The 21,311-nt window shown below is 41.5% G+C and overlaps 1 protein-coding gene and 1 long non-coding RNA gene across 2 annotated transcripts; one reads left to right on the top strand and one right to left on the bottom strand.

Moving 5' to 3' along the window:
* The first annotated feature begins 517 nt into the window (after positions 1-517).
* On the top strand, positions 518-20,144 carry SEC62 (SEC62 homolog, preprotein translocation factor). The gene is made up of 8 exons (XM_054206144.1): positions 518-663; positions 8,900-9,008; positions 9,403-9,508; positions 12,053-12,263; positions 13,902-13,994; positions 16,374-16,434; positions 17,331-17,450; positions 18,048-20,144. The coding sequence occupies exons 1-8, from the start codon at positions 628-630 to the stop codon at positions 18,512-18,514; spliced, it is 1,203 nt and encodes a 400-aa protein (XP_054062119.1). The 5' UTR covers positions 518-627; the 3' UTR covers positions 18,515-20,144.
* LOC128911375 (uncharacterized) lies at positions 9,402-18,094 on the bottom strand. Its single transcript, XR_008467065.1, has 2 exons — positions 17,981-18,094; positions 9,402-17,695 (listed from the first exon to the last, which is right to left on the bottom strand). It is a non-coding gene; the product is annotated as an uncharacterized LOC128911375 (long non-coding RNA).
* Positions 20,145-21,311: the final 1,167 nt, after the last annotated feature.

The raw sequence follows: 21,311 nt of genomic DNA, 5'->3' as shown, positions 1-21,311 counted from the left end.
GCCAGCGAGATGCCTCAGTACCGATCTGGGAGTCGGACTTTAGACTCTGGGGCCCGAGCACGGCAGGGTGAAGCCCGGGCACAGGAGCAGGAGAGGCTGCCATCTCCCCGTCGGGGAGTTTCTCATTAACCAGACTGCTGTAGCGGAGCCCGACGGGGGCCCAACCCGGCTGGCGGGCGGGCAGCCATGCCTCTGAACCGGGGTTGGGGTTGCCCACCAGACCCGGCGTTCCCTCAGAGGAACAGCCCGGCGAGAGGGCTGAGGCGAGGCAAGGGCCGGCCGCCGAGGCGGGCTGAGGCCCCGCCGCCGCCGGGCGCGGTGAGGGGCTGAGGCGCCGAGGCGGGCTGAGGAGCTGGGACGGGCAGCCCCCCTGCCGCCGGGCCCGCTGTGGGGCTGAGGCGCCAAGGCAGGCTGAGGCGCCGAAGCGGGCTGACCCCGCCTCGCCGCGGCCGGGCGCAGTGAGAGGCTGAGGCGGGCGGCGCCTCTGTCTCCAGGTGCGGTGAGGAGCTGAGGGGGCGCGGCCTTCCCGCCCCTTCGCCGGTTCCCGCCGCCTCTCGCGAGGCCGCCGCCGCCGCCCCCCCTCCCCACGCCCCGGCCCACGTCACCGGCGGAGCAGACGGGGACAACATGGCGGAGCGGCGGAGGCACAGGAAGCGGATCCAGGTAGCTGAGCCTCCCCCTCCCTGCCCGGCCCGCGCCCCCTCCCTGGGCGGCGGGTCCCTCTCCGCGTCCTCAGGGCGGCCCGGCTTCTCCGGGCGGCCTGGTCGCCCCTCAGAGGGGCTTCCCCCCTCCCCGGTTCTGCGGCCTCCCTCCCCTCCCCGACGCCGTGCCGTTGCGAGGAGGCGGCGGGCGGTGCTGTGTGGCCGGCGCTGAGGGAAGCGCCCTGGTTTCGGCCGCCTCCGGGGCGGCGGGAGCCCCGCAGGCGCCGGGAGCGCCGCACCGGTGCTCAGTAAAAGCCCGGCTTGGCGCAGGTTTTCCTCAGAATTTTCTAGCAAATTCGTAAATACCGAGAGAAAAACCGGAGCCCGCTGCGCGGCGGAGGTAGGGGCGTTCCGGGGTGCCGCTGGCTCCGCCGTCCCCGGGCCCCCAGGCACCGGCGGGGGCTGAGGGGCAGCCGGCGGGCCGTCCGGCCTCCCGGTAACCGAGGGCCCGGCGTCTGCGCCCTCAAAAGCACGTCGTCTTGGAGATTTCCAGCTGTTAACCTATTTTTAATCACCGTATTAGGCTCTCACCCGTTACCAGTGTCGAACAATAGCTTAGTGTGGTATAACGACACTCAGAATACCCAGGCGAGCAGCCACTTTAGCCAGGAGCTGACACCCAGCGTGTCTCTTCCAGCCATTCGTAAGCAAAAGACATGGGACAGATGGTATAAGCATCTTAAAAACAAACGTGCCCCAGCCAGGAAATGATGCGGTAAGGAAAGGAAATTTGTTTTTAGGAAATATAAGCAAACAACCGCGTCTAAAAATAGACCTAATCAGCTTTGAGATCGTGTTAAAATGTAGTGATAATTCTATGGTGTCATTTAAAGGTAAAGTGAAGTCCGTTTAGGTATTTTTCACTTACTTGGGGAGGTCTAGACTGCTCAATGTATGACTTTAACAGTGAGTTTTACAGACTTTTTAATGCATGTTGGGCATAGCTATAGCACCAGTTCCTATAATGCCTGTTACTGTGATGTATTATTAACCCTAAGCCTAAATAGTGTTTGTTTGGGATTTGTTGTTCTGCTGTAAGCGGAGATAATATTCACGAGAGAAATCATAGAGCCATTCAACAATGTACACTGCATATGTCATCTTTCTGCTCTCCTTTCTGTACCTTTCCCTTCCCAGCCCACTTTCCTTTCCCCATAGAAGATGATGTGTCTGTACTTTTCATGGTTCCTTTTTTCCCCTTTAATTCAGATTACTGGGGGGGGGGAATGGAAAGAGTTAATTAATCAGAATCTTGTTAAGCAAGCCTTATCAATCACAGACATTCAGTGAATTATCGTAAAACATTACAGAATTATTGTTATTTCATAATCGTTATAGACAGTCCCTTACCAAGGATGACAATAGCTCAGTGAAGCATCTGTGAAATCCAAATTAAATGTAATTTAATGTTGTGTATAATACCCAAGGCTGTGGTCTTGCAGGCACTTAAGCACACACTTAATTTCCAGCCTGTTGTCAGTAAAAGTATTTCCCGTATTGTTAGTAATTAAATCGATGTCTGGGCGTTAACACTTAAGGTTTAAGATTGTGGCCTAAATTTGTGATATAATTATGCAGATAAATTGCATCTTAGTAGTTTCCCAGTGTATGTCAACAACAATAGGAAGACAAGAGGGGGAACAAAGAATACTGTTGAATGCCCAGAGGCTGTTCTTAATTGGTCAGTGAGTAAAACAATATGTATTTTTCTTGGTATTTGGTTTTGGGTTGGTTTTTTTTAAGCTTTTTGAACTTTATTGGCATAGTTACAGTCTGATTATTGTGTTTCAGGATAATGCTGCAAGTTTTTCTTTTAAATTGAGGTGAAGGGTGTTTATTTGTAGGTGTTTCAAGTGCTTTAGAAGTGTGTACTTATTTTAGGGTGGTGTCCCTTAATAAAGGGTCTGTTTCTCATACTATATGCAAGTCTGACATTAGAATACTCTGTTGTCATTAAGTAGAACTGTATTTCTTGACAAGAGTAAGGTTCTTAGGAGGAGACGGTGTATTTAGCTATAGAAGAGGCTGTGTAGTAGAGTTCAGTTACAAATACTGTGTGTACAGAATAATAGGTTCTGAATAATGGTTATATGATTTCATATCTGCCATCGAGATTGGAATCATGGTAGTTAGGGCAGCTAGCTACACACGAAAAAAAGTCTTGATAAAATGCTTCAACGTTCTGTCAGACTGACTTTCTATGTTGTCCATCGGAAGTGATAACAGGAAGGATGTGTTTTATAGACTGCATTTTCCTAAAAAGACACATTGCCCAACCTGTATTGCGTAGTTTAGACTCTTCCTCTGGCGACAAGCTGAAAGTTATGGAGGTTGCAGAAATCTTAATTTCAAAAGTTTGAATAAAGACATTTTAGAGGTAAAGTTTTCAAAGTGTCATTCCTGTAATTTGAGTGTAATTGATGTGGAGATTACTTCAGACCTGCAGTAGTGAAAAGAGACCAGTCTGTAGGATGCAGATTGGAGCCAGTGGGGCCCCACATGATTCAAGTTTCTGGAATCAAGAATGCTTGCTGTATCTAAAGAACTTATTAAAAGAAAAAACAACATATGTTGTCTAATGCATAATTTAATATTTTTTCTTTAGACAGATACATCTCAAAAGATGGGAGATGTCTGAATGCCTGTTACTCCAGCAATCTGATCAAAGCTATTTCATTTCTTGGAAAAAAATACAGTTCTATACGTATCCTGAAATATTCACTTAAGCACAAAATCTTCAGAGTTGGTTACTTTGACAAGCTTTCAGCTGGGTAACACGTGGCACTTTGTTGGCAGGTCTGCAATTTGACTGTTAAGTAGGCATTAAGTTTTAATTACATTGGCCAGATTCCATTGTGCACAGTTTTATTCTGCCCATGTGAAGTTTTGTTTATCTTTGTGTTGCGATTAATAGCACTTGCATAGCACCTTAGTACTGTGTCCTCTATTCTAGAAATGTTAATGCATATTAATACTGCTCTTATGAACAGAGAAAACAGTTCTTAGGCAAATGTCTCACTGCAAATTGATGGCTGAGGTGGCATCAATGCCGTATACATGCCATTAATGACACGTACTTTCCTTGTAGCTTTTTTTTCTCTTGAGTCACTGTTCTCAGGTGTTGAGATTCTCCTGATGAAGGACATCTACTAATCAGTATTAGCTGTTGTACCCTGCCGTTCTGTTGTGTCTTGATTTGGGCTTTGGTGGATGGAAAATGTGCAACAGCTGCATTGCTGCTTCCTGTGGTACAGTTTTTTGTGAATGAGTATGGAAAGGATCTTCAGAAACAGCAATGCAAAGGTTTTCCAGTAACACAGACTTTAATCCAGCTTGCCTGTTTGTCTTTATTTTCTCATAAGTTCTAGTAAAGCTGAGTGGGATGATAACAAAGAAGAATGGCTAAACAACTTCTTCGAAAATGAGTGGTATCAGGTGATAGAGGAGGAAGAAACAGAGATTAAGGGGGGAAAAAAAGCAGAAAAATAGGAATTAAAAGTAGCAGCCCCACGTGTCAGTAATAGAAGAATTGCTCTGTTTTGAAAATCTGCGTTACATTTTTGGAGGTGAGAAGGAAAAAAGTCGAAACAACTGGCCTAAAGTTAGAAGAGTGAAGCTGGCACGTTTCAGCTTCAAAGTACTGTACATTGCTCCTTTGGCATGTGTTTTAGAACTCGGTATGTATGCAGCTTTTGCTCAAAAACAGTAGTGATAGCTGAAAAGAAAGAAGGAAGAAAACAAATACTTTATAGGATGTGTATAGGACAAAAAATATGTGTTAATGTCTTTCTGTAAAGAAAAGTTAATGTCTTGTGGCTAGCACGCAGCCACGGTAATCCAGAAGAACTGGTTTCTCTGCATGGCTCTGCCACAGTTTCTTTTAAGAGACCTCAGGCAATCCATGTCCTGGTCATCAGTGCAAGAGTGGGACAATTTGGTGCTTATTAGTCACTGAAGAAAATATAGATGGAGTCCTAAGAGCAAATCCTAAAACGCGAATGTGTTTGTTTCTCCCTCTACCCATTCCCACCCAGTGATCTATCGAATCATGCTAATTTGTGTGCTTTTTTCTCTGTCCTACTGCACCTTGATTTATTTTAGGCGAAGTACAAATGTTTCAGCAGGATGGATGAGGAGTACCCGCTCCCCTGCCACAGAACATCTTCTAGTCTAAGGTCCTGAGAGTCAACAGAGAAGGGAAAAAGATAATCTTGTGATTCAACCCAAGCTTTGATGTGCTCAGACCATCTTTAGAGAAGATAACGCTAATGCAGTGGTGGTGTCCTTACAATGTGAGGAGAGGTGTGAGGAATGGAACATGGGTTGACACAGTGTAATTTTTGACATAGCCTCTCAGCTTGAAGAACAGGCTGTGCATGACAAATGTGCTTAAATGACTTCCTTTCCTTATCTGAAAACTGTACAAACTATTAGGCTTCAGAAGTCTTCTGTGGGGGACGGAGTTCTGAAAAATCTAAGTTCTCAGATGTAAGAGCAAAGAAATAAACTAGGTATTCGTTTTATTGAAATGAAAGAATTTTTATGACCCCTTTAAAACAGGAGCATAAATCCTTGTAATGCATTTGTCTGCACATGAAATAGCTTGTCTTGTTAGCGATAGTCATCCTTTACTCTGTTCTGATTTTCCAGAAACCTTGTTTACATTAGTGTTGTGGAGGGAAATCATCCTGTCTTGGGTCGTGCCTGTCTTCTTGCAATTGTGATGCAAAGAGGAAAAAGGAAAAAGAGTGAAATTTCAAACCACAAATATGCTCTGGCTTTTTGACATCCATTGAAGGGTTCCAGGAGTAAGAGAACCTGAATAAGTCATACTTAGGTAGAGATGAGAAGGAGAAGGAAGCTCATGGACACACTAGTTTTAGTAGCTCAGTTCTGATGTTGGGTTTTTTTTAATATATACAGGCCTCTTTTTCTGCTGCAATCCCAGTTAGGTTTAATTAATGGGAGCTACATCAGTGTATTGAAGGAAGTTCAGAATGCGCTCCGCTGTACTTTGATTTGGGACATAATGGTAAAAAGTGAATTTGATGAGGGTTTTTCTTTCAGTTCAGTGGGACTGGAAGGTTGCTGGGTTTGACAATCTCAACGTCATTTTATAGGTTCATATAGGACAGAATTTTGATAGGACTGCTCGAGGCTTATTCTTAAAAATCTTAATCTTTCAGTGCATTTACTAATAAGTAGGCAGGCTGAGCACTGCTTTTCCTGTCCTTCTGTAGGTAGAATTCTGTCTAGATAAATAAGAGATTGGGCTGGATTTTATTTTTAATGTAATTCTTCCAGAGTTTGTAAATTATCAGGGGTCATAAATCCCTAAATTTTACGTGCTGTCTAGTGACAACATTCATTTTTTTGATATATAAAATTAAAGTAGATGCAAGGGTCTAAAACAAAATCTAGAATAGAAGTATTTGGAAGCTTGACACTATACTATTTTTTATTAATTGAAAACAGTTTAATCATAGAATTTTAATTAAGACGACATTTTACAACATTCCAGTAGTATATTGCCTGAAATGTTTCTTGAATCTTTTCTGCCTATCCTATAAAAGCAAACTTTAAATATCAGAAAGTTTCCATATGCTTTTTAATGCTGTGTCATTTGTTTCAAAGCTTTATAATTTATTGAGAACTACCTTTTGATTCATTTGTATAATCCTTTTCTAAGTATATAAGGAGGCTTAAAATGCCTGGTGTTTGGCTATTTTTACAACCGAACGTAAAGATTGGTTAAACTGCATCTTTAAGAAGTTGTCCTTAAGATACTGAAATTTTCAGTGCTTTTGTTGATTTTACCTTATAGTGAAATTTAATATTATTTTCTATCTATCATCTGTTTTAATATTTTAACAGAAGCTTGGCTCTGCAATTAGAGAGATGAAAATAGGATGAAAAATGGGGATTAAATTGCAGGGAAAACTTTCTCAGAACAAGCTTGGGTAAACTGTGTCAGTCTCTCTCACAGGGAAGCTTTTTTTGTTTGGGATGTTATGAAACTATCACACAGAAAAGGACAAAGCAATAGATAGTAAGGAGCAATAAAAAAAAATAAAAATCTCCTGGTGCCAGCCACTGGCTGTATAGCATGTCACATGACCTAGCAGAATCATAAATATTTTAGGGAAAAAAAATCCTAGCGGGGGAATTAACACTGATGCAAATATCTGTAGCTTCTCTGACTGTTTTACAGTCTGTGCTGTGAAGCAGAGCATTTGCCCTGTGAGTTCTTGTTCCAAGTTTAATTTGTTGGTAGGAAATATTAAATAGCATTATTTTCAAACTCCATTGCTGCAAGTAGTCATCACTCTCCATCATACCTTAGCGCATGTGCCATATGATAACGATGGTACATGTTCACTCATGTTCTCTAAGTGCATTATAACTCATTTTGTTGCTATAAAACCAAATCTGGTTTGGTACCAAATTTGGTAGTATCATCAGTGACTTACAATTACTGGTACAACTGTACCATATAAGGGGACATCAAATCACAGTATATAAATTATGTGCATATATGTGCTGCCAGTTAGTGAATAGTTTTCCATGCGTTATCTGATGTTTTATACAGCTTTTTAAAACTGGTTAAAAAAAAAAAAGAGGGGGATTGAACATGGAGAAAGAGTTAATTTAATCTGTATGAGGACTGTTAGGATCATCTGGCTTAATTTAGGCACATGTTTTTAAAAACATCTAACTGGTAAGTATGAGAGCATATTTCTGCATACATATAAAGACGTTAGGCTTTAAAAAAATGTTAGTAATCTCAGAACTAACAAACTAGGGAGTGCTTTTGGTAATTTGGATATCTTATGTCTGCAGTGTTCTCTTTAAAATTGTCCTCAGATAGGAAAAGCAGCAATCCCATCTAGAAGGATAATTCATTAACCAGTTGATTTTGAAAGTTAGCCATGCAAACTGTTGAAAATTAACAACTCTCTCCATCTAAAGTTTTTATACTGGTGTAACAACATCTATCTGACCTTGCATTGCCACTTAACGTGCGTCTTGTGATATTATGATTATACATCTTAAAAGTGGTAGTGGAAGTTGTACATGTTTATTGACCTTTAAGAACATTACGTCTTTAAATAGAATCTTTGGATTCTATGTATTCCTGTAAATCACCGATCTGTTTTGTGGCTTCTATAATCTATTTCTTCAGCCAGCATGAGAAGAATAGGTACAGAGAAGGCACTGCCAGACTGAAAAGATGTGTTTCCCAGTTATTGATCTGTGGGTAGCTGGGGGGATCTGGAGAATTAAGCCTTACTGATTAAAAGAACTCTTACGGAAAGAAATTTTGAGGAAGTTTGCCTAAGTCGGTATAATATGCCAAATGTTTGTTTCAGATCTGTTTTTGTGAAGCAGGAACACTAGAAGGGTCTTCCTTTCCTGCTTACAAATTTTAGGTCTTAATTTTAAAAAATTGAAAATGCCCATCTCCATCCTTTTGTCTTACGTATCTTTGAATTCTGATACCTCTCTGCAAGTTGGTAAGTGCGCAGAATTTATGAACGCGTGCAGACTAAGGGCTTCCTTTTTCTAAAACAGCTGTTTTGATGTTTGTGTACTCCATCCTGCTGAGCTTCACACTGATGTCCCTAGTCTCTAGGTTGGAAAAATCTCCTCAGTGGTACTTTGAAGTTTAAGTCGTTTTGTAGTCATGCAGCGGTACTGACATTTTCTAGACAAGTCTTTCATCTTTGTAACATGTTTTTCTCCTCTTTCACATGAAACTCAGGCTGCTTTGTATTCTCTCAATATGCCTCCTTTGCTGTCATTTCGTACATGCTCGTTCCTCACTCTGTTGTTTTTCTTTGCTTTCAGCTTCACAACTGTTTTCATCCAAGCTTGTGTGCCTTAAGCAGCTTTCCGTGGGCCCGGTGCTTTCCTCTCTGTTCCTTCTTTAGCTTGCTCTTTTTCACAGAGCTGTTAAATAAGTTCATAGTTGTTACCTTCGGATCACCTAACTTTAGAATTCCTGCTTTTTTGCTTTATGTAGACAGAAAGTTCTTGGGAAAAATTACTTGACCTATTTTCACATCTTTTACATTTTATTTCTTATTTATATATTGCCATAAAATAATGAAGACTGCAATATCTGATTTTTGACCCCAAATGAGTTATTTTCCCATGTGTTTAAAACTGTATTAATTTTGCGCTTTTTATTATTGCAGGAGGTCGGTGAGCCATTCAAAGAGGAGAAGGCTGTTGCTAAATACTTGCGTTTCAACTGTCCGACAAAATCCACCAACATGATGGGCCACCGAGTTGATTATTTTATTGGTAGGGTTACTTTTAACCAGAGAACAAAACTTTCTTCTAACATTGTACGGGGTGGGGGGTGGCGGTCTGTTCTCTTTTTATTATTAGTGCTTTATCTAATAAGTACTGATCTTACAGTTTGGTTTTGAAAACTTATCTAGGCATTAGATAGCCATAAAATTAATCTTATCGGCCTGCAGTAAAGACAATAATTTTCGCTCTGTGATTTAAAGGTTTATAGTTATCAAGAGTGCTGTATTTCAGAATAGTGGCTAGTCTTAACTTTAAAGATTGAGAGGATGTGGAACATCACCAGAACTGACTGACTGGTTGGTGTGGTTCAAGGAACGTGGACTAAATGTTAAAGTAAATGTCATTAGTTTTAGTGCGTTTTTAATTCCATTTTTCTCTCTAGCCTCAAAAGCTGTGGATTGCCTCCTGGATTCTAAATGGGCAAAGGCAAAGAAAGGAGAAGAGGCTTTATTTACAAACCGAGAATCTGTAGTTGATTACTGCAACAGGTATGACCTGGCCTAATTCATCATTTTTATTAATGAATATAGTTGTCAAGATGTCTTAGTTATTTAGGAACCAATTTCTCTTATGCTTCATGTGTTCTAAAACATTTGTGGATTTATGTGAAAATAAAGATTGTATTTTTATTACCGTGTTTGTGGGTGTCACACCAGAAATGGGAACAATGTAGTTTCATCATCTTTATTCTCAAAACTCTCTCCTGCTTTCATTATGCTGCTTGGGCCAGCAAGATGAACAAAACGATTTTCCTAAATTTTATAGTTATTTTAAGTTAGTAGGATCAGAGCTCTCAAATCTCTCCTTCCCATTGCCAGAAGCTGGACGTGGAGGTTTAATTTATGCCTCTCAAATGGCCCGTCTCTGCTCCTTAGTGTACTCCAAGTGCATTGTTTAGGTGAATGGCGTATTCTGACTGTACCTCATCTGGGGCAGGCGCATGGGTCTAAGAGGACTGCCAACAATTGGAGACCTCTGTGAAAGCTACTTAGAAGTGAAAAAATACAGCTAATATTTAGTCTTTTTTTCTGGCCTCTTTTAGATAAACATCCAGCGAGGTGAAATTCTTCCCCCAGTTCCAGGGCTGAGGCAGGGCTGATTCTGTGCTTGAACTTTAATCCTTTTGCTGGTTTCTTCAAGAAAGTTTAGAAAAAAGCATTATTTTAACGCAAACAGAAGAGTCAGTTTTCCCTTCCAGAGTCTTTGGACTGAGACAGGAGTCTGTGTGTTTGTTCTTCAGTTACTAAAGCATCAGATGAGGCGATGGTTGGTGAAGTCCTTCGGCTGCAGCAGTGTAAAGAACGGCTGTGTAGTATGCAAAGAGAATCGGTTCAACCCTCTGTTCTCCGGCACTGATTTTTATCACCAGTATCATTTTGTGCCCTGGTGATCCATTTGTCACCATACCATGTCTGCAGTTTGGTTTCTCTTGCTCGCCTCTGTATTGCTAATAATGCTAAGGCCACCTTTGGTCACTGAAGCTGTTTTCAGTGTTTTAAACATTAGCACTGTCTACTTCCTTTGCCTTTTGGAAGGGATGGAGGAACATCGTAATATAAAACTAGTGTCTTCAGTATAAGAGGATGCTTAGGCTCTTATTGGTATTAAAAACAAGTACCTTAACTCTCTTGGTGTGGCTATTGCTTGTTTTACCTGCCCTATCAAACAAAAAACAAATATCAGATCCTGCTGCTTCATCCCGTGACAATTGCATCCATGAGTTGCATATTTAAAACAAGGAACTAACTGAACGCATAATGCTGCTCCAGTACACAAGGTCTCCCGGTGCACTTACATATTGATCAAAGTTCAGTAAGTTTTCTTTTGAGGGGATTTGTCACAAATAAGCTACGTCAATAGCACTTTGTTAGCAGATCTACTGAGGGTTAGCAGGTCGGGAATCGGCACTTCATTGGTTATGTCAAGGTCTGCCCCGCTTCGGGACCTGGCTGTTGGCTGTGCTGATGTCATGGCTGCAGGCTCTGAGCAGCAGTTTTTGCACGATCCCGTCTTTTTAATTCCATCGGAGGTAGAGGCAGCTCCTGCAAGTGAAAGAGGTGTCCTGCAGGCCAGACCCGTCCCCTGGGTTGCTCAGTACCTGAGCCGCCAAAACTTTCAGCTGTGAAGTTGTTTCTCCCAAACACATGATTTTCTGTTGCTAGAAAGAGAATCCACGTCAACAGTTGTCTGAAGGAGGGTTTTTTTTATATACCTGAAACAACTTTGCTTGCTAGTCAGCATGCACATAAGTTTAGTTGGTAGCATGACTTCTCTCACTTAAGCGAGTTTTCCTAACTTAATGAGCAGTCCAGCATACGGATTTGGTCTGCAGCAAGAGATGAAAGAAACCAAGGACAAATCAGATCGATTTGGAGCATAGGACCAGGATTTTTGGTAGGAAAGAGTGCTTGGGTTTCACACCCCACTGCTTCCTCTCGGTCTGAAGAGTGGTATTCAGTACTGTTCTCCCCATGCTGGATTTGGCTGTGATCCTTTCAGGGATATTACTTGTTGGTGACAACCTTAGTACTACCAAATACTACATCCTCGTGCCCTGCTGGCCATAAAAATACTTGCTATAAGGTATGTTTGCACCACTTACCAAGGAACTCGATAAGCCATAGGTCCACTTTCTTATTCTTGCTATGAAATACATTGACATGAACTTGAAAATAAATACCGGATGGAGTTTCATTAATGGGAAAGATAATTAAATTGTCCTGGGGGCTTCCTCCGTCCTACATCTTGTGTATTTGTTTATATCTATGCAAAATGCTGCCACAGAAAAGTATGGGGCTTACCCAGTTTTGAAGAGATGAACACAAAAAGCAAAGCAAGAGGTGAGACTGCATAATTAGGTCTGGTGTATTTAGTTGTAAACAGAGCAGATAATGGTGACCTCTGTTTTTCAGTCAGGCTATTGATGATTATATTAGATAGATAATCTAGAATGGTATCCAATAACATAATTGAGTGTAAACATTGTTATTGCAGCCACACTTAAATGTATCACTTAACTTTTTCATTTTAAGACTCCTGAAGAAACAATTTTTTCATCGAGCCTTAAAAGTGATGAAAATGAAACCTGACAAGGATACAAAGAAAGAAAAGGAAAAAGGAAAGGTCGAGAGTGGGAAGGAAGAGGAGAAAAAGAGCAAGAAGGAAAGTGGCAAAGACGAAAAAACTAAGAAGGAGAAAGAAAAGGAAAAGAAAAAGGATGGTGAAAAAGAGGAGAGTAAGAAGGTAAGTACTGTCTGTAAGAGAAGAGGCAAACCTGTAACAGAGAATACATTATCCCATTGTTAAGATGACATTGGCTTAAAAATATGGTGGTTTGTTCTGAAATGTGGCATACCTTTTGTGCCTGTTTTCTTGTCTAAAATAAGCTGCGCTTTTTCGTTTTGGTTTGGCTTTTTTTAAAAATCTTTGGAGTTGTTCTGATTTTGATGTAGATCAAAAAAGAGGCTTCAGTTGGGCTTTTGTGTTCCTCGTCATCTTCTAATGTGGACTGAGTTAATCAAAAACTACTTCTCTTCATCTGCAGCGGGCAGCAACGTGCTGTACAAGTGAACGTTAACATAGAGTGATACATGTGCACGTGACCTGATATCTCAGAGCAGCGCAGCTGCACATGCGAAACAAAAACAATTTTGCGATGTTTGGTAATAAGAATGTTTGGAATGTAATATTTGATATTTGGTGCTTGTAAATAGCTCTGTAATAGGGGCCGGTTTTCTGTATGACAGCTCCATTACTCATCCGCATAATGCCTAGTTTTCACAGACTTCTGATTTATTTACTTTCTTTAAAGTTCAGACTATTATTACTGTACAAATTTTCACATGCTTGTTCCCATTTTCATTCCCGATTTATTTTATTAGCAGAACAGAATTCCTAAATTAAAATGTTAGGAATCTGCGTGAGAAACTTGACAAAGGGATGTGTGTTTTCCTCCATACACAGTGGTACAAATACAGTGAGAGTTAGTAGGACAGTGGTCAAAAGTTATTCTCATTCAGACACTCCTCAGTAAAATTAACAACAGATTTAGTGAGAGGTATGGTCTGCAGGTACAAACATCGAGATCTCAGAAGAAATAAAATAATTATAAACAAAACAGTCTTGCTGGCAGCCTGGACATAGAAGCCAGTATAAGATTACCGAACTCTGGAGGTACTTTAAAATGCTGATTATTAAAGTTATGAACTGCTCTGATTCCCTGTCATCTGGAGTGTTACATTATTAAATGTAATGTTAATTTTTAAACTAATCATTAATTATTGAACAGATATTTTAGCGGATTATATACGCCAGTGGGTACTAACTTGAACATCACAGGACAAAAATTAGAAAGTTAATCTCAAGCAAAGAAATAAGCAAAGAGAAGGAAACAGGGAAGAGGAAGCACAAGATGCAAAAAGAGACTGAGGAGGAGAGAGAACAAAGAGGCAGGAGCTGGTTCTGAAAGGATGCCCGTGCGGTGAATATGCACCAAGGTACCAAAGAACTGTAATAAAGGTAGAGATGATGAAGTGTGGTACTCTGTTCTTGATCTTTGGGCAGACTTTCTGTTAATATCAGCGGAGCTTTGCTGTCCATTTGAAGACAGAATGTAATCCTGAAGTCATAGCCTAGTCCTTAGACACTTATTAAAAATAAAATTTCTCTTTCCTTACAGTTTTCCTTAATTTTTGAGGTACCCAGTTGGTAATAAATGAGAACAGGAGGCAATAAAGCATCTTTACTTAAAAAGTATAAACATGATATTAACTTTGTGAAAAGTTATCCAACTCCATATATATTAAAATACTAGAAATTAAAACCCTCCCTTTTTTTTTTTAATTTTTAAAAAATATATATGTATTTTGTGTTTGTCCTCAGGATGAGACCCCAGGAACACCCAAGAAAAAGGAAACGAAGAGGAAATTTAAACTTGAGCCACACGAAGACCAAGTTTTCTTGGATGGAAATGAGGTAAGATTTATGGGTACTTTCTAACTTCGGTGTCAATGTGCTGTTGCCAGATAAGAGGTTCATTTACTGGATTTCTGCAAACTCTTGACACGTTGAAAGAGAAAATAATGGCAATGTGATGGTTGATCTTGAAACATCAGATTTTTAGATACTTGCAAGGAGATTAGAGGGAGATAAATGTAGGATAGCAACTTAAAAAATCTAAAAGAAAACTTAATTGCTGGTTGTTTAGGTGTTACTGGCCACGAGGTGAAATATTTGTCCTCGGGGTGTGACAGGGTGTTGGACCGGACTGGGTGACACCCCCAGTAGCCTGGGCCGGCCTCGCAGCTGGCCCCGCTGTGAGCAGGAGGGTGGACTAGAGACCACCTGAGATCCCTTCCAGCCCAGATATCCTGTGGCCATCGCTGTGCTGAAATGTTTCTAACCAAACAGAAGCCTTTCAGCACATGATGTTCAATCACAGGAGGGGAAATCAAAAATACCTGCTACCCAGAGGCTGCCTGACTTTGTGATCTGAGCAGGTGGGTGACACTAAGGCATGCCTGAATTCTCATCCTGGCTTTACCACTGGAATTGTCGTCTTAAATACTTCTTTGTATTTTGCTTTTCTGGAAGACAAAGAATTTAATTCTTTAACAGCTCTGTAATGTACTGTCATATTTGTGCTTTTAAGATTTGGGGCTAAGTGGTAAGTCTTTAACACTGTGCCCTGTGTTGATGCTGTGTGTCACCGAACTGGAATGTCCCGCAAGATTCTCACATACCTCTGGTTATAAAACACACCTGGCAGTGAATGATGTAAATAAATCACTTGTGTGTAAAATGTACTTCCTTTATGTATCTTTACTCTTCTCAGTTAGTTCTTTCCCAACCTGCCTTGCTCTGTTTCATCCCGCCTGGTACGGAGTCACACCTCCCTCTGATCCTTCCTGGTGTCTTTTCCATGGAGTAACCAGGCTGGACGTGACATTCAACATGAGGCTGCAGTACTGTCTGCAGTATAACTGTATTTACTTCTTGTCTTAACATCCTTTATTTACTTCTTTGTGTATTAATGAGCTGACAATTTTAAGAACTGCAACTCCCAAGAGCTTTTTTTAAGTAGTAGCTAATTTAGAGTCAATCTTTGTATATTTACACTAGAGCTGGTTTTCCTTTTTCTTCATTATATTGTGCTTACAAACACAGACTATTACACTCTGTCTTATTGCCCAGTCACCAGTCACCATCTCCAGTTTGTTTGAGCTCACGGAACGGTTGACTGGCAGCAGAGCTACACCTGCCTATAGTCAACTTTCGCACCCTGTGAGAAGTAAAATATTAAATACTCGTTGCATCACACTGAAAAACTGTCTTACTGCTGCTGAGTTGTCCTCCTGGTAGCTCCTATTAACACATCTGCCATGAGGGTTGCTGGTTCCTAGTAATCAGCAGCTTCTTTTTACAGTTAATAGCTAAGATTCAAACTGTTTAGTTTGGTAAGAAAAAAAAAAATCCTGTTTTTCTAGTTCAGGAAATCCTGCACTTTACCAAGAAGGTTTTCTTTTAATACGGCTGAGCAAATCTGATTCAAAGGGATCCACAGTTCTCGCACAAGCGTTTGGTACTGAGTGTTGCAACAGTGGACATTTAGATAACAGCGCTGTGGAACAGAGGGTACAGTTACACTTATCTGAGGCCGTCAAATGGGACTTATGCTGAACTGAGCATTGCAGCTGGTTGCTTTGTTCCATATGTTCAGTCTGGTTTTTTTCTCTTAAGGGAATTAAGACGTTTTTTCTTTACAAAAGTTTTTCTGGCTTCATGCTGAACAACATTAATAAAGAAAGATAAAATCAAGCCTTGATTCAGTGATGTTTCTGAATCTTTCATTTACCCATCAGTTTTACTGTCTGATTGTTTTCCCCAGGATTTTACGTCACCTGTAAGTTTCTCTGGGTGCAACTTCTTTTATGAAGTAATTCTCTGAGAGATTCAGTCTCAGATTTCCACTGGTTTTCTTACACAGTATGGAAGCTCCTTCCCATCCTTCTCCCCGTCCCAGCTGGAAGCACCAGTGCCTTGCCCAGCGCTGTGTCGTGTCCTGCCCCAGCAGCACAGTGTCCCTCAGCCTCCTGCCACGAGGCTCAGATTATCATCAGCAAAGGCCGTGGTGTGGGCAGGCAGGCGTGCGGCTCCTGGGCTGGTTGCCTCCTTTCGTACCTCTCCCGCTGGCAGAAACCTGTTCCAAGTGTACCCTGCCTGCGACACGCGGCCCTGCCCTGGTACGGTGCAGGGCCCGACAGCACAGCAGCAAGCGTTTGGGTGAGGGAATAAGTGAAATCGTTTATCAGCGAGCTTATTTTCCAAGCGTAAACCAGATTATTTCTGTTGTAGGTGTATGTGTGGATCTATGACCCTGTTCACTTTAAAACTTTTGCCATGGGACTTGTACTTGGTAAGTAAGAGCAGATATTAGTGAGCACATGGTAAATGTAGGCGTAGTATCAACAGGCCTGTCTCTCCTTGGAAAGGTTTGTCTCTTTTCTGCGCAAAGTTTTGCTCTTCAGTTTCAGCATGATTTGACACCAGTCATATTATTGAATTTTGATCTCAGGGTGGAGGGGCTACAGGTGTTTAAAACAAACAAAACCAAACCTGAAACATGCTGTAGCCAATGTCTGAACTTGCACAAGCTTTGCAAGCTGTTAATTGCTGTTGTTTTAAACTAACAAGTTGCCCAATAGGCAAATGTGGTTTACGTAAAAATGTGAAAAATGTTAAAGGAATTATTTTAAACTATAATGGTATTTTTCTGACCCTAGAATTTGTATTTGTGTAGAGTAAGCTTAGTTGGCTAATTTTATTTTTTTAATCTAAATTAGTATTGATGTTAACTGACATCAGTGAGCTAGCAGATTGTTGTATTGCCCTTGAGCTGTACCTTCCAGTCCTTGCCCTGAGAGAACCACCTTTCCTGAGAATCCGGATCATCCCTTGGGGCCATAGTCAGGCCTTTGGCCAGTCCTTGGGGCCACCATGATCACCCTGCGCCTGTGTCCTGCTGCGCTGGCTACAGGCAGCTCCCCGCTCCCCTGTGTGTGTGTGTGCAAACCCCTCTCCTCAGAGGTGCTCTCTCTGCTCTGGTGACTAAGTGCAGCGCTGTAGAGTTGCTGGATGTGGAATGAGTATGAGAACAGGAGCAGGGGGACCCGGCAAGGTCCAAAATACTGTCAGTAACTCACACTATGCAATGCCAGTACCTTGAATAAATGGTATGTCTAGAACCTTTATGCACGTAGCAGGAAAAACTCATCGTGCTTCTCATGCTTTTCTCCTTGTCTTTCTATTTAGTGATTGCTGTTATAGCTGCAACTCTGTTCCCGCTCTGGCCAGCAGAAATGCGTGTTGGTGTTTATTACCTCAGTGTAGGCGCGGGCTGTTTTGTCGCCAGTATTCTTCTTCTTGCCGTCGGTAAGTGTCGGTCATCGTCACTTTATCAGCAGGGGAAGTCTAAGAGCGGAGACGCTGCCTGCTTCTTAAAGGCGGTCCGAGATGGGTCACTGTCTCGCCGTTGCCAGCAAGGGCCAGGCCGATCCCGTGCGTGGATTTCCTTCCTGGCCACCGGGTGTCAGAGTTGTGCCGCAGACAGAGAAAGCGCAGGCTCGCGTCTGTCACCTGTTGGTGTTTCCTGGATAGTGGAGATTTGTTTACGGCCCCTGTTTAAAAATAAAATAATAAAAAAAGCAAAACAAACCCAAGAACTGTGTGTAAGAACAGAATCAGTAGCGAGAATGGTGCTACCAGGATTTTAAAGCTTTCTTGGGTTTGTATTTCTTTAGCAGAAGGGGATTAAGCGCTAAATCATAGATACAAGGTTAATGGGGCAGGGGAGACACGGTGAAAACAAACTTCCACAACGCTATTGCAGAACGAGAGATTTTCCCCCAGGGTCACCCCTTGTCCCTGGCTTCGGGTGGGTGTTAGTAGTGGACATCTCTTACACCATAGTTGTACGCTGTGGGTGTTTACAATACAACCCCAAATTTCCCTTTTCCTTTTTTTATACAGCTCGCTGCATCCTCTTCCTTATCATCTGGCTCATCACTGGAGGAAGGCATCACTTCTGGTTCCTGCCAAACCTCACAGCAGACGTGGGATTCATTGACTCCTTCAGGCCCCTGTACACACACGAATACAAAGGACCAAAAGCAGACTTAAAGAAAGAGGAAAAATCAGAATCCAAAAAGCAGCAAAAATACGACAGCGAGGAGAAATCAGATAGTGAGAAGAAGGAAGAAGAGGATGGGAAAACAGAAGCAACGAGGAACTCGGGAACAGACGGCTCGGGAGGAGAGCGACATTCAGACACTGATAGTGACAGGCGCGAAGACGACAGGTCCCAGCACAGTAGTGGAAACGGAAACGACTTTGAAATGATCACAAAAGAGGAACTGGAACAGCAAACAGATGAAGGGGATTGCGAGGAGGAAGAGGAGGAAGATACCGAAAGTAGGCCTTCACATGAAAAATCATAACTCACTGTGGGTTTGGGACTCAGTATGTGCAAATGGTTGGATTTTCTTTGTTGGCTGATCACCAAAACATAGACCATCCAGTAGCATCTTTGTTTGCTGAAATATACATGTTACCAAACAGTTTTATATCTAGTTCCTTCATTTCTTTTTTTTTAACCATTAACTTGATTACTTGGTACTATGTTAATCATTAATATCCATTGACAGACGTTTTATCAATCTGACAAGTTTTCTATTGATTGATAGATTGCCCAGATCGTCCTCAAACATACTGAAAAAACGTAATTTTCTGGTACTTGCATAACTGGTCAATTAGTTTAGCTTCTCAGACTTGCTTTTGTAAAACAGGTAAAAGTTGAATGACCAAATCTCAGATTATTCCTAGTTATTTGATAGCTAGTTAGGTAAAGCCCTTCTTAGCCCACAGCTTTCTTGATATTTGTCTTGATTTTATTTTCAAAAGATTGTGAAAACTTTCCTAAGAAAACTAGTTTTAGCAGAAATCTTTTGCTGAAAATATAAAAAGCTGGTAGTGCTGAACGTGGCTGCAGTGTTCTCTGTTTCTCCAGACTGTGTGCCAGCAACCGAGGAAATCCAAACTGGTTTTGTACATCGGTTCAGAGAAAGATGTCATCTCCAGCAGGTGAAGGAAGCAGCACCCTTTGGAAATTATGGCTGTCTTCTTTCTCCTGCTCCGTCGTAATTAAAAAAAATAAAAATGTATTCTGTACATAATTTACAAATAAAGCAAACCATTTACTTTAACTGCTACTTATTATTTAGAGATTTGATCCAGCATTCAGTTTGTATTATTCAAGCCATTTTGTGGTGTATCTATCAGAGAAATGCAAGTCAAGAGGACCTCACAGAATATTTGTGTATGATTGGTAGCTGTTCCACAAGAGCTTTAGTTTTGTGCCAACATTCCATGTATTTGAGTAAATTGATCTTTATTAAATGAAAGCAAACAACATAGCTGTATGTATGCCTTAATGTTAAAACTTTCTATATTCTTGAACTGGAATACTTTTTAAACTGAAGAGGCGGGAGAGTATTTGTCTGTTCAGAACTGTAGGTAACTCAAAGCTAATACAAAGTGACCATTAATAATTTGTTTATAAATCTCTTTTAGTAGTCTGTGCAGTTTCTCTTGCACAGCCCTTTCAGCTGGATGTTTGGAGGACGTACTGTATGTTTTGGTTAACCAAGCGTTGACGACGTTAAGACTTGGCGTCGTTCCTCTAGATGAGTTTAACAGTAACTATGGATTTGATCGTCTCCCGAACCCACTCAGAGAAGATAAGGGTAAGCTTGAAGTTTTAATAACTGACTTAAGAGAAATTTTTTCCCTCTCCTAAATTGCTTCCCCTTTCTTCCAGCATTGGCATTTTGGATGAAGATACCAATTTTTCATACTGTGCAAATATATAGATCATAATGGGTACATTGATAATCAATTCGTGGATATGGTGTATTTGCTTCTTAAATTTCCTGAATATTTACTCCATAAGGAAACAGATAAATTGGATCACTTTTTTATTAATATAGCTAAAAATTAAAGGACCCATTACCTAAACGGATTGACTCCTGGACACTTGTGTGTTATCACTGATTAAAACAGCTAATGAAAGTCCTGTCGCTGCCTTCAGTTCCTTACCGAGATGTGCACCGTGTGGTGGTGAGGGGTCTTGACCAACAGCTGCCTTTTCACTGATTTCAGAAGCAGCTGTTTTGCAACACTCTCTGCTCACGCAGAGGCCAGTTTCCTTTGCGCTTGCGTTTCACATCTTCGTGTCTAGCGTGGAGAACTGAGCTGCGTTTCTCTCTGGGCAACGATCTTCAGCTCCTTGGCTCTCTAGTTCGTGGTACATCTGTCCTGCAGAGCTAGTACTACAGCTTGCTTCGTAACCCTTTTTACCACACCAGAAAAAAAGTTACAAAAATCTTCTCTGTGCTGAAGACATCCTCGCGGTTCATTATGTTAGATTCCTGATGATTCCAAGGGCAGCTAAAACATACGGATCTTCCAGAAGCCATTTGCAAATTGGCACTTAGGAGAGCACAGCGGTACACTGAACACAGGTGTCTAACGGGGTCACAGCGGGCAGCTGAGCTGCTGCTGCTTTTTGAACAAATGGAAGTAGTAGATTTCCATTGTTTCAAGTTACGTTTCCTCCTAGAAGTGAAACCGTAACACCTTAAGGGCGTTGCTGAGAAAATAAAAGTTGTCATGGTCAAATAATAAATACCTCTGTAATGTTGCCATCTGCTTCCTCTTAAGGGGATGCATGTGATATGCCAGCAGTGCCCACCTGTGGCCTGAGGCCAAGTGTCTGGATCTCAAAATTAATTATCAAAAAATGGGTACTGTCACCCGAATAGAGTTCCAAGCTCGCACAGCTTGGATTGAATTACCCTTAAACTCCTTCCCTTGATCTGCAGTGAACAACTCTGGATCTGCTGAATAATGCGAAGAAAGAGATCCCTTGGAGCTGTTCAGTGGTTAAGGAAAGGACTGCACGACCCATTCCTGTAATCTGGCATTTTCTACAAATGTTCCCCAAATACTTCAGAATTATTTTGGAATGAGTTAATGAGAGAAGTGATTACAATATGCCAGTAATAGTAAAATTGTGAGCGGACTTGCGGTATCCTGACTAACACTTCCAGTCCAGAGAGAGAAAAATCACAAAGGTACTTGGCCGTGTTTCAGTTATTTATCAGGACACTTTTATATCGGGTATTTCAGAGTTCTTACTGATTTTGAGTAGTCCAGGGTGACCTTATGGGAACACAT

This window comes from Rissa tridactyla, chromosome 6, assembly GCF_028500815.1.
Source record: "Rissa tridactyla isolate bRisTri1 chromosome 6, bRisTri1.patW.cur.20221130, whole genome shotgun sequence".
Taxonomy (NCBI): Eukaryota; Metazoa; Chordata; class Aves; order Charadriiformes; family Laridae; genus Rissa; species Rissa tridactyla.
This window is presented reverse-complemented; position numbering and strand designations above follow the sequence as displayed.